Source organism: Vicugna pacos, unplaced genomic scaffold (assembly GCF_048564905.1).
Source record: "Vicugna pacos unplaced genomic scaffold, VicPac4 scaffold_20, whole genome shotgun sequence".
In the NCBI taxonomy this organism is placed as follows: Eukaryota; Metazoa; Chordata; class Mammalia; order Artiodactyla; family Camelidae; genus Vicugna; species Vicugna pacos.
Window position 1 is genome coordinate 77,533,947 of NW_027328741.1, and position 12,764 is coordinate 77,546,710.

General features: G+C 43.3%; 1 protein-coding gene across 1 annotated transcript in view; it reads right to left on the reverse strand.

Moving 5' to 3' along the window:
- The window catches only part of LOC140694018 (uncharacterized), a 229,897-nt gene that overhangs the window by 164,173 nt on the left and 52,960 nt on the right, over positions 1 to 12,764 (reverse strand). Inside the window, exons 1-3 of the mRNA XM_072957507.1 lie at positions 5,294 to 5,711; positions 4,701 to 4,840; positions 44 to 262 (exon numbers count right to left, since the gene is read on the reverse strand). Coding sequence (XP_072813608.1) covers positions 44 to 262; positions 4,701 to 4,840; positions 5,294 to 5,451 — 517 coding nt within the window. The 5' untranslated portion in view covers positions 5,452 to 5,711. Of the gene's footprint in view, positions 1 to 43; positions 263 to 4,700; positions 4,841 to 5,293 lie in introns of the transcript that reaches the window.

Consider the following 12,764-nt stretch of genomic DNA (forward strand, 5'->3'; position numbering starts at 1 on the left):
TCCAGCACACAGCCAAGGTGGACTGGCTTCCAGGTAAACTTACCTGCTGTCTGTGTCCAGTCCCATGAAGTCCTCCTTCTCAAACGGGATGCAGGGGAGGGGGATCTTGTCCCCAGAATTCTTGGGGCCACCATCCAGCCACTTGGACTTGAGCAAGATGAAGAGTGACTCAGTGAAGTCCTCGATCCTCTTCTCCACCACCCTGCAGTACTCTTAGATTGAAGGCAACGTCGGTGCGCGTCTGCTCGGCTACCTCCCCATGCTGCACAAAGACAAAAAGCTGAGAGTCATTAAGCGATGTGCCATACAGCTCCTCTGCATGTGGAGCTTCTCGAAGGCCTTGGCAGAGAGACATTCGGTAATGGTGACAAGGCCCACGACCGTGGGGTGTTTCTGGAAGACGCTCCACCGATTCTCGGGCACATAGCGGTGCCTGTAGTGGATACAGAGTGTCCACTGGGAGCCACAAGGGCTGATATGGCTAACCGAGGTGAGTAGCTGATAGATGCAAAAGAAATTCTCCTCTGAGATGATCTCTATGGATTGGACCACAACGGGACAAGTCTGGTGGTCCTCAGCACACTGCACGTAGTCAGGGATGCTCATGTTGCAGGCCCTGCCGAGAGGGGAGAGGAGATCGAGGTACATTCTCTGCTGTGTGCTACGGGCCCATCTGGGTTGCGGTGACCTGGTGTGTACCAGCCAGAAGACAAGGGAAGCCAAAGCAAATCCAAGGGTACAGTTTGTCCTCAGAGTCTGCATATGGCTACTGTAGCTCGATCACATTACCCAGCTTTTGGTCTAGGCTTCCTGCCTCTGCAGAGAAAGGTCATTTCTTATTTTCTATTTCCAAGCACCTAGCAAGGCCCTGATGCAAAGTCACTGCTCAATAATGCTGAATAAAGAAATGAACAAAGGAAATGCTTCCCCAACCCCCTTCAGCAGAATATAAAGAAAAGGACCACAGTAGGATCAAAAGATCTGGATTCCTATTCAATTTATTTGAACTCCTAAGCTTCATAATAATGGATAAGAAAACTTGCCTTGGGGTAGAGGGTACTGTTCATTGGTAGAGCATATGCTTAGCATGTACGAGGTCCTGGGTTCAAACCCCAGTACCTCATTTTAAAAATGAAACAAGTAAATACACCTAATTACCCAGCTGAAAAAGTATTTTTTAATTCAAAAGTCAAAAAACACCTTGCAATTGACACAACATTGTAAACTTGACTATACTTCAATTAAAAAAAAAAAGCCTTGCCTTACAAGAATATATCTGGATTACGGATGTTTGAAAATGTAAAATGCATAGGGTACCACCTGCATAAAAGGAGGTGACTGTACACATGTTCTATCCCTCCTTTATGAGTTATACTTCCTTTGGGGTGGTTACAACCTCTCAGAGCTAATTTTCTCAGATTAAAAAATATAAACATTACCTGATTCTCAGTACTGCTGAAGAATCAGATAACTCTATGAAAGCATCTGACCCACAGAGTTTACTCAATAAATGTTTGTTGAATGAATGAATAAACAAGCAAAGTGAATGCTGCTCCCTGCCACAAACCATCATAATGGTACTGCCTGGAAATCCCAAGCCCACGTTCACCCGACTCTGCATTAACAATGTGGGTGACCTGGACAGGCCTGTGTGCTTCTCGAAGCCCCAGTTTAATCGTGAATAGAAATAAGGGCAATAACACAAACCTCAAATTGTTAGTGAGTCAGTAATGAATTGTACCCCAACACTGCAAAATGGAACCATTAAGGAAAACTGGGCAAAGGGCCCATAGGCCCTCTCCATATAATCTCTTACTACCACATGGGGATCTACATTACATCTCAAAATTAAAAGTCTAATATTTTAAAGAGGTTATCGAGGTTAGGTGAGCTCACTGTCTCAAATAAGGAACACACAGTACAAATAGGACAATGCCCAGCCCATGAGATACACTCAGTTAACATTCCCACTGAGCCCACTAGTCCCTCCAACTTCAGAGAAAGAGGATGGGTCCTCGTGGCAACAGGCCACAGCACCTGAAGCTAACAAAGTTAATGGTGTCCACTTAAAAGAGCCCCTGTCACCACCCTTGTTCTAATTTTCTATTTGTAATTTTTTTCTTTTCATTAAATTGGAACTCCAAATTGCATAGAATTCTTACCAGATATCATGATGGCAGCCCTTCAAAACCTGACCACAGAGATCATGATGGCAGCCCTTCTTGGTGAAACAATAAAATGAAAAGCCATTTCCACAAGACCTCTGTGTAAATCTACTAGGGAACTTCATCCTGGACTGAGGAAGAGGACTGGGGAGTAGGGGGTAAACTGGGACACGGAGAAATATGGGCCACCTGTCCCACAATGGACTTTAGACTCACCCTCACCCTCCAGGAACGTCTAAATACACACAGACAGAGTGCTATGGACAAGAATTTTTTTTAAACAAATCCCTGAATCCCTAGCAGATCTTGTTTCTACCGAGACACAAATGTCTTATTTGTATAATGTTTCACAGAAGCCTTAAAATATTATCACCCCAACTTGACACATCAAGAAACTGAGGTAGAGAAGTTTATCACATTCTACAAGATTAGAGAGAGGCCACGTCAGACACCGTATTTAAATCCAAGTCCCTGCTCCGTTGCTCACACTAGAAAGTGTCACATACTGCCTCTTTCCTGCCCTCTCCCTGCAATAAATCTCTGAAGAGTCTTTTCTGTGTCACCTGCAATCAAAATCACATCAATTTTTCACAAAGAGCTATGTCACTCCTTGGAGGACATACCAAAATCTAAAGGGTTGGGTTGAGAGGAGATATTTGCATTTTCTGTTTCTCAAAGGAAACATGGCTTTAAAAGAAACTGAAAAGTATTTATCTAGTCTAAGCGCTCATTGTGCACAGAAAGAAACGGAGGCTCAGAGGAGAAGAGGAAAGGGCGTTATTAACAAATATTGCCTCAGTGCAGCACCAAGCCAGCCCTGGGCACTTCTGGGGGAGGATCTGGAAGGCCCAGGAGAATGAGTGTTAGAAAATAGAAAGAGAAGAAGAATATAAGGCCCCGTCTCTACACCACCATACCATGAATTTCCACCAAATTACCCAGTATGGGTGCAGCCAATATTAAGGTTGTCTAAACAGGTTATTGAAACCTGGAATTCTCAACCATAGTGGAAATTCCAGCATTTACTGTGCTTTTTTCCCAGTTCAATCATCAATTCAGTGGGCATTCTGTACCAGGGACTACAGAGGCCTGGAGTTCTCCCAAATAAATATCTCTATTACCACGTGTGCAAACCACATAAAGGCCACCAGAAGAAAAGCGCCCACAGATAAGATGGAATTACTGAAACTGAAAGCAGCCAAAGAGCATATATTACTAGGAAAAATGGTGCTCCTATAAATGGACTCATGGACATAGAAAGCAAACTGTATTTAGCAGGCAGGAAAGGAGGGATTAACAGATACAAATTAGTAAATATAAAATAAATGACAAGGACCTGCTATATAACACAGGGAACTATATTCAATTTCTTGTAATGAGTTATACTAAAAACAATCTAAAACATATGTATATACATATGCATATGTTTATAACTGAATCTCTGCTGTACACCTGAAACTAACATTGTAAATTGACTACACTTAAATAAAAAATAATTTAAAAAATAAGTAAAAATAAAAGCAACGCCATTAAGAAAAAATAAAAGAACACTCTAATCCCCTTAGCTGTAGGTGGTGGAGAATTCTGGTTGCAAACACCAAGTCCACTGGATCACTCCAGCAATGGCTGTCACTCTTTCTGACCATCAGAGAGTCACTTGTTTCACTGAGGTTTCTTTTCTCTTCTGTGAAAGGCTACAGCTGCAACTAACGATGTATAGAATCTCATCATTCACAAGCCCAACAAGTAGTGAGGACTTCCCATGGGCCAGGCTCTGGACAGAGGAAAATAAAGGGTCCGAAATATATTCATGGGTAGAAGAAGTTTGTGCCATAAAGACGTTAATTCTTCCTGTTTTGATAGACAGATTCATTGCAATTCTGATTAGAATTCCTACCAGATTTTTCTTGGAATGTAACAAGTGAATTTATGGTCAAGATTAGCCAAGAAATTTCTTTAGAACCACCACTGGGGAGGCGTGGATAGGTCATTAATTTCCACTGCTCTTTCTGAAGTGATAAAAACGTTCTGGAATAATAATGGTTGCACAACTGTGAATATGCTAAAAGCTGCTGAATTTTACCATTTAAATGGATGGAATTCATGGTGTGTGAACTATATCACAATAACGCTGTTATATGAAAAAATATTTCTTGACAAATATTTTTCTTTTTATACCACTAGTCTGTCCCACAATTTAAGAAAAACAAAAAACCAATACAAACCAAACTGTGCCAGGAGTTCTTTAGGACTGCAATATCCCTGGGTCTCCAAGGCCTCTGGTGATGCTGTTCCTGTTAACACACACTAGCTGGGCTGGGCTAGTTAGGGACTGTAACTGTCTTTTTAAAATCGACGGTCACACGTTTCACCCTTGGAGAGGGAAGGAAGGAGGATATCACAGCTTCATGCCTTCAGCTCATTTTTAACAGGACCAAGACCTGCTTTCACCACTGTTAATCCCTCTCACTATAAAAACACGTGACATCAACAAGCACCGCCATCATAACACCTGAAAGTGTTCAAGGTACTTACCTGCGGCAGAAACACTGAGGGAGGAGACAGAAGCTTGCTCAGCACTGATGCTCCCTTTTCCCGACTCCACCAGGTGAAGCTGGGCGCTACAGCCAGAGGCTCTCAGCCCGGGGAGCAGCACACACGCCACTGAGCTGGTCCTGAGGGAGGGTGAAAGGGAAAGGAGGGCAGCCCTAGGGGGGAGGGAAAGGGGGGGTGCGGGCTGCAGCCCCGCTCGGAGGCCAGCCCCAGCACCAGCATAAGCCGCCCGCTCCCGTCCAGGTCCGCAGACCACGCCCGCCCGGGAAACAGCCCGCCCATTGGTGGGGACGGGCAGGCGGCCGAGGAGAGGAAGCCCGGCAGGAGAGGACTCGCGGGCGGGAGAGGGGAAGGGGACGCCAGCCGTGGACTGAGGGGATCCCGGCTGCGTGAGAGGTGGCAGGCGCACACCTGGACCTGGACAGCTGTGGCCGGGGCGCCGGGGCAGGTGGTGCTGTCAGAAGGGTCTGGCCAGAGAAATTCAGCTGAACACGGGCTGACTGGCGCCCTTGGGGGCTGTGAAAGGCGGATCACCCTCCCGAAGCCGCCTGAACCCTTTCCCGGGAGCCCCCCACCTTGCACTTCCACAGCCAGAAGCCCCGGCCCCAGGCAGGAACCAAAGGCCTAAAGGGGGACAGAGTTGAGAAGCATTTGGGGCCAATCCCCGGCTCGGACATGGAGCTTCGAACCAGGGGACCACCAGGCACCGACAGCGCATGCGCAGGAGGGACATGGATCCTCTCTGAATTCTGCGAGAGAAGGTGGGACAGCGAGGGAGGGAGAAGATGGGAGCGGGTGGAGAAGAGGGGAAAAGTGGAGGGATACAGATGGACAGGAAGAGCAGAGAAGGGATGGGTCTGGATAGGGGAGTGTCGTAGCGGAGTTGGAGAGAAAAAGCTTTACCTCTAGGGCACCCTGAGATGGCAGACCTACCTCTGTACCCTTCTGTAACAGTTCAAGTCCCGCAGCTCATGTTTTACCTCCCTGATCCAGCCCTCCATCAGATGCTTCTGCAGAAACACTACGGGGATCACACCCGTTGCCCCCATGCGGAGCTGGGTTTTCTGTTGCTCTGAGAACCAAGCACCCGCAGGTGTTGTCGCTCAGAACTTCCTTGGGAAGAGCACATATTCCCCTTTTACACGCTGGGAAACAGGCAGGAAGGATCACTGCTTTAGCTCCACTGTCCCAGGTGTTGGGCTGGGGGGAGTGGTGTGGTACAAGATCAGAGCCCCAGACAGAGCAGACTGCCTGAGTGTTGGTGCATAGTCCCCATCCCTCCTGGGTAAACCATACCCCACCCTAGTGGAAACATCAAGGGCTCACAGTGGTTTCCTGGGGGTGGGAGAGCTGTCCTCATGTGAAGGAAAAGTCCAGCTGGGCTAACAAGCTAAGTCACAAATCTAAGTGTGATAAGTGTCGGTTTACTGATCTAAGTTCTGCTGGGCTATCTCGTAAATCTGAAGTTTAGTGTCAGTTTATTGGCCTAACAACCTAACTCGTAATTCCAAGCTCAACAAGTGTCAGTAACGTGATCTATTACAAATTGATAAGCTCCAGTGTACTGATTCCTTGCTTTTTGTTCTTTAAGTCTTATTGGCTAATATCCCCTTACTTGTATTGAAGTATTTAAAACCTCATGTGCACGTCTTGGAGGTGCTCAGAACTTCGGAGCAGAAGCCCCTCTGAGCCCGCCGGCATAATAATTCTGAGTACTCCAGCACTCCGATTGGTGCTTGTTTCTTGGCTGGCCTCTTTCCATAACACTCAGCTCCAGTGCCCAGCTTTCTAGGTAGATAGGAGTGTTACCAAGTCCAAATTCATTCTCCTCAGTGCAGGACAGGCCAATAAGTTTGGAAACCAGATGTTGGGGCTTGGAATAGCAAGTTTCTGTAGACCTAGTTGGCAAACTAATGTTCTGGAAAACCATCTCCCCAAGTCACAATTCAGGCTCCTTTCCTACGCGCTTGGTTGTTGCAAACTTCCTAGTGTAGGAATTCCTTCTTGTTAGAATCCTTTGTTCTTACAGCTATCTGCGTGGGTCAGATCCCTGTAAATCTCCAACAAAACAAACGTTATTTTCTATTCTGCAATTTGCTATCTTTTAATGAATGAAAAAGTGTTAAATATCCTTAAAGGTCAGAGCCTTCAGAATAGGGTCTCCTGTTTATTTCAGGCTCTAGGCAACAATTTTTTACAAGCAAGATGAAGCCTAGGAGACAGAGCATAGGGTTAAATTCAAAGGAACAGATCTAATATGGAGTCAGATTTGTTCTGTTCTATTACCCGGGCAGAAGCCACTTGAGGATTTAAATCTCTTTAAGTTAAAAATAACTAAAATTTTAAAGGAATTTACATACATAGGTGGGAATGTGCAAAGCATATCTGGAAAAGCACCCAAAAGATAGTAAACAGTGGCATCTCCAGACAGGGCTGAAAGAACAGAGGATGAGGGAAAACTTCTTTCACTTGTGTATTTTTGTGCTCTGTTTGAGTTTTTTTTTTAACCATTTGCTTGCATTTCTTTTTCAGTTAAAATAATGTGTAATGGAGCAAAGGAGTAACTAGCTTAGCAAATACAGCAGCCATGGAATCACTAAGTCATCACTTTTGATTTAAGCCAGAAAGCATTTTTTGACTCTCTCCAATGTGCTCAGTCCTGTTTTAAGACTTCTTTTATATTATTATTATTATTATAATACTATTATTATTTCTAGTACTATTACTATTACTATTATTACTATTATTTTATGAAATAATAACACGGTTTACCTCACCCCTGCCCATGGCTGGTGGAAAACCAACTGAGTTTTTCTTGAGTTGTTTTCCAAGGAGTAGAGATGAGTTTATAAACAGAACACATCTTCAGGGCAAAACAGGCAGTGTGCATTACCAGCAGGCCAGACAGCAATGAAGGGTTTTCAATAGAGGCGCCCAGAAGCTGAGAGAGAAAGCCTCCAGGACACTACAAAAAGCTGCCCAAACTGCCATCTCCATGGTACTACTGAAATAGGAAAGAACAAATCTGACTCCATATTTGATCTGTTTCTTTGACTTTAACAAAGCCAAGTTAATATGCTCCGGTCTTTTCATGGGTTATGATGTCACAGAGGAAACGGACAGGTCAACAAGGAACCACTCTGCCGTGATCACGGAGCCGGGGAAAGGGACGGGCTGCAAGATGTATGAAGCAGCCGCAACTGTGCCCGTGCTTCTAGGCAGGTATCCAAAATCGCCTCGACAAGGTGTCAAACATTTGTGCCCATGTCCTCATTAACAGACATGTATTAAAGACAAATGGAAACATATAAAAGGCCAATACCCTTGCTGGGTACACCGTCCAAAGAACAAAGTCTCAGTTTGACAACTGGCCATCTCGGTTCCATGGGATTCATTCTTGGAGAACCTTAAAAACCACTCTTCTGTCCTCAAGAATTGCTGCATATTTGTCCTATCTTTGGCTAAGGGATGCAGCACGTTCAAGTGAACTTTAATGTCTGCACAGATTTGACTGTCTTTCTCCAGGTTCATTTGTCCATTCCAATGAGGCCTGAGCTAAGTCCATCCTCTGTAAGATCTATTCCCTCCAGTGACAGCTCATTGAGCCTGCAATTAAAAGCCAAGTAAACAAGACTGTCCTCAGCTAAAAATTTCACCCACCCTTCACTGTTTTCTTAATCTCCTCTCCTGGCTAAGTGCAACAGACTAACACCTCCCTCCACCAAGATTACCAACTATGTCATTTTGTCTCCCCAAAGAGAAAGTAAGGTCCATAATAGAGGAGACAACTACATAGTCACCTCTGAATTCGTAGCATATAGAAATGTTAATAAATAGAACTATGATCATGGCTTCTTTCCTTTAAAACCTTTCTGGTTATTTGAATGAGACCTTGGAAGGGAGGTGTTTGCTGTCCAGTATCTTGATCCACAAGACTCTGGAGGCCTTTTTCAGAATGGCTGTTCACTGATTCATTCAAAACACAACTTATCAATCAAGGAGTAGCTGTGCTTTTCTGCCAGGTGTTTGTGGTCACTCTAATGCCAGAACAACTTTAAACTATATCCTTACTTTGGATTTGTTATTTTTCCCCTCTTCCAACAAAATTGACTTTCCTTATTTTCTTGCCTTGAGGAATTTTTTTTTTCCTATTTCACCCTTTAGTAAACCAAGATCCTCAGGATGGGCTTGGCCCATAATATGATCCCCCATCCAACTCCTAGTGTCAGAGGCCTGGGGCTCACATCCTGCCCTCCTGTCAAGGCAACTGAAAATCAGTTCAGGATCGAACCAGCACCCCAGGGATTCTAAGGCTCGCATATCTCCCAGAAACCCTGCTTTCTCATTTGTCTTGGCTTCTGAGAATTTCCCCTCACTTTCTTGACAATTAGTTGTGCAGCTTGAAAGATGAGGAAGGAAGGTTTTATTTCTTAATCAGCATTTTAAGGAACTTGTGTAATGAAAGTTTTCACGAGTTTCTAGAACCCTCCATTGCCGAGATAGAAAACACACTAGACATTTTCTAAATTTAGCTCCCATGTGCATTTTTTCTTTGTTTTTGTTTTCTTAACTGTTAACAGACATTTTTTAATTAAAAAAAAATAAGGCCCCAAAAAGGATAGAACACTGAAGGTGCAATCAAAATTAAAGGGCAAAGACAGAAAAATGATAACTACCCTACAAAGTTAATATAATACATACACTATGTATCAGATCAGCAATTCTCAGTAACAGCTAATTGAAACATGACCATGAGGTAAAATTTCTCTCCTGTCAAGACATGGCCAACAGAAAATACAATTAAACCAACAAACTAATATCCTAAGTCTGGCGAGGTACAGAAGGCTACAAGCTAAATGTGTCTTCTTCTGGAAAAGAGGAAGACACACCAGCTCTTTTCTGTGGAGCCTGAGCCCACGGGAGGACGGTGAAGTGAGCTCTGTAAGTACCCAATTAGCAAACTGAGTGATGAATAAATAGACGTGAGCTTTGATGACAGAGGTGATACTACTATTCATTTGTCCTGTAAAGTATGACTTCCGTTCAGTGATCAATACTTCGGTGTCCTCAGGAGTTGACATTATTCGAAAATGCACAGCCTGGGCCCAGACCTCCTCTTTCAGCTCGTGACACTGCACTTAGATGTCACAAGGGCACCTCCAACTCCACCTGCAAAGAGCTGACTTCACGGTGCTCCTCCAATAGCCGTCCTGCACAGGGCCTCTGGTCCGGGGCTAAGTTCTCCGTGCCTCTCCCAACTCAGACCCACCACTCACAGATGTGAATGGACCCCTCCTTCAGGGCCCAGATATCCTCAGACACCGAGTCCCACCACCCACACCTGACCTACCAGATACTCACTGTCACTCACTCAGCACTGACTCTGTGCTGGGACCATGCTGCACACTGCAAACGTTATCTCACTGGATCTCCACAACAGTCCTGGGAATTGGGTACATCACTGCTTCAATTGATTTGATAAATTGTTTCACTTCCTTGAGTGCGTCATTCAAACTGACACGGCTACTGAGCCACAAGCCTGGGCCTGAAAACAACTTGAAAATTGAACACTGCTACACCTCTCAGCCACCCTACTCTGACTCATCACATCACCTCCTGCCAAGCCTTCTAAATGTTTCCAAGCATTCTACAAGACAAAAGTGAACTACGAGAGCACCCCACTCTCCAACATAAAATCTGTCAATGATGGCCCACTGCCCTTAGGAGAAAGCCCCACCGGGCCTGAGCACAGCCCAACGGCCCAGCATCCGCGTTCCCTGCGCGGCCGCGCCGCCTCACCCAGTACGCAGCTCTACACGTGCCTTCTCTAGGACAGGGATGCTGACTCCGCACAACCCAGGGCTTGTCTCACTTGAACAATGATCACCTTCTTCAGTGTTCATCTTCTTCTTTGCTGACCCTCAGAAAAATGTTTTCTCATGATGAATCAATATCTTTTTCCTTATAACTTCCCATCATTGATAATGAGCTCCCCCAAAAGAGAGAAGACCTAATTGTCTGTCTCCTTATCTGTAAAGTGAGATTAACAAGGAAATATGTGAGGTTTTATGAGAAATAATATTCATGTGAGGCTGAGGGACAATTCCATCATACAATAAGCACTCAATATGTGCTTAATTAATATTAATAAGATTATATTGCATTCCAGCAACCTTCAATCAATTTTTAATGACTCTGTCCAACAGACTACTGACAAACTGTTGGACGAACCACTTTGAGCAGATCAGCACAAGCGTACTGGGATAGGTAAGCGCTGACTCCAGTTGCAGCTGCAGCCACCCAGCACTATGGGGTAGGGGCAGTTTGCTCAAGCTCTTACATGTTGCTTGAGCATTTAGTTGTCGTTATTGATTAAAGACAGGTGTTCTTTAGTCAAAGCCCCTGAAACATAAATCTTCAAAGATTGATGCAAATTAGGTTTCAAGAACAACACTCTCATTAGAAATTATTTGAAAATCATAGTCTTAGCTACTCCGCACATCAAAAGGGCATGTTCTTAATGTATCTGACTAAATACACCGAAAGAGTTGTTTAAAAGGAATTACGATGAAGCCATCCTGAATAAGCTCCAGTATCATCTGCACAAAGCCCCACCCAAGGGTCTCATTTCACATTTCCACATAGGTGTTCAGGTAGCTTAACTTGGGTCTTGGTTTCTTATAACACGGGGTGGGGAATTGTTGTGGATAGATTTAAGTAGCAAATATATAACTAGGGTAATTGCTGTTAAGGAATTCTAGAAATAAGAAGATTGATATATAGTCCCACCCATAAGAAACTCAGCATTTCCAATTACAGCAGCATTAAAAATAAAATGAGAGATACATTTAACAAAAATTTACAAGATTTGTACATTGAACTTTTTGAAGTATCACCAAAATAAATTTTAAAAGATCTACGTATATGGAAGACATCCCATTTCCATGGAATGATAGACAGTATTATTAAAAATATTAAGACTCCTCAAAATGATCTACATATACAGTGGAATCCCTATCAAAATTCCAGCTGACTTCTTTGCAAAAATTGAAAAACTGATCCCAAAATTAATATGGACGTGCAAGGGGCCCAGGATAGCCAAAACAACCTTGCAAAAGAAGAGTAAAGTTGGAGGACTCACTTTAAAAGGTACTAAAATGCTATAGTAATAAGTCAGTATGTTGCTGGCATAAGTTTGGATAAATAAATCTATGAGACACAATAAAAACCCACGGGGAAAAACTTACATTTACAGACAGTTTTCCACTAGGGGGCCAAAAACACCCCATTGAAAGAATAGTCTATTCAACAAATTGTGCAGGGACAGCTGGGTGTCTGCAGGCAAAAGAATCAATCTGGAATCTGAACACCCATATTTTATATAACAAATAAAAATTAAAACAAAGTAGATCACAGACAGAAATGTAAAAATTAAACCTATAAACTTTCTAAAAGAAGACACAGTATAAATCTTTGTGGTCCTAGGATAGGCTTTGGTTTCCTGGATACAATACCAAGAGCACAAGTGATAGAAGAAAAAAGCAGATAAACTGGACTTCATCAAAATTAAAACCCTTTTCTTACAAAGGACATCATCAAGAAAGTCAAATGACAGGGGAAATGGGTATCTCAAGTCAGAGAGTGCGTGCTTAGCAAGAAAAATAAAATAAATCATTACATCTAACTACCTCCCCTGTAAAGAAATTGTTTTAATGTTTAAAAAAAATATAGTGAAAGACAATGTGCAGAATAGAAGAACAATTTTGCAAAACATGTATCTAATAAGAGAGTAGCATCCAGGATATATAACGAATTCTTACAACTGAACAATACAATAAAACAGACCCAATTTTTAAATTTACCACGAATTTAGATACATATACAAATGGCCAATAAGCATATGAAAAGATGCTCAACATCACTAGACAAATCAAAATCAAAATGAGATCTCATTTTACACCCACTAGGATGGTTATTACCAAATCACGGACAATAACAAATGTCGTTCAGGAGGCAGAGAAACCTCATATGCGGCCAGGGGAAAAG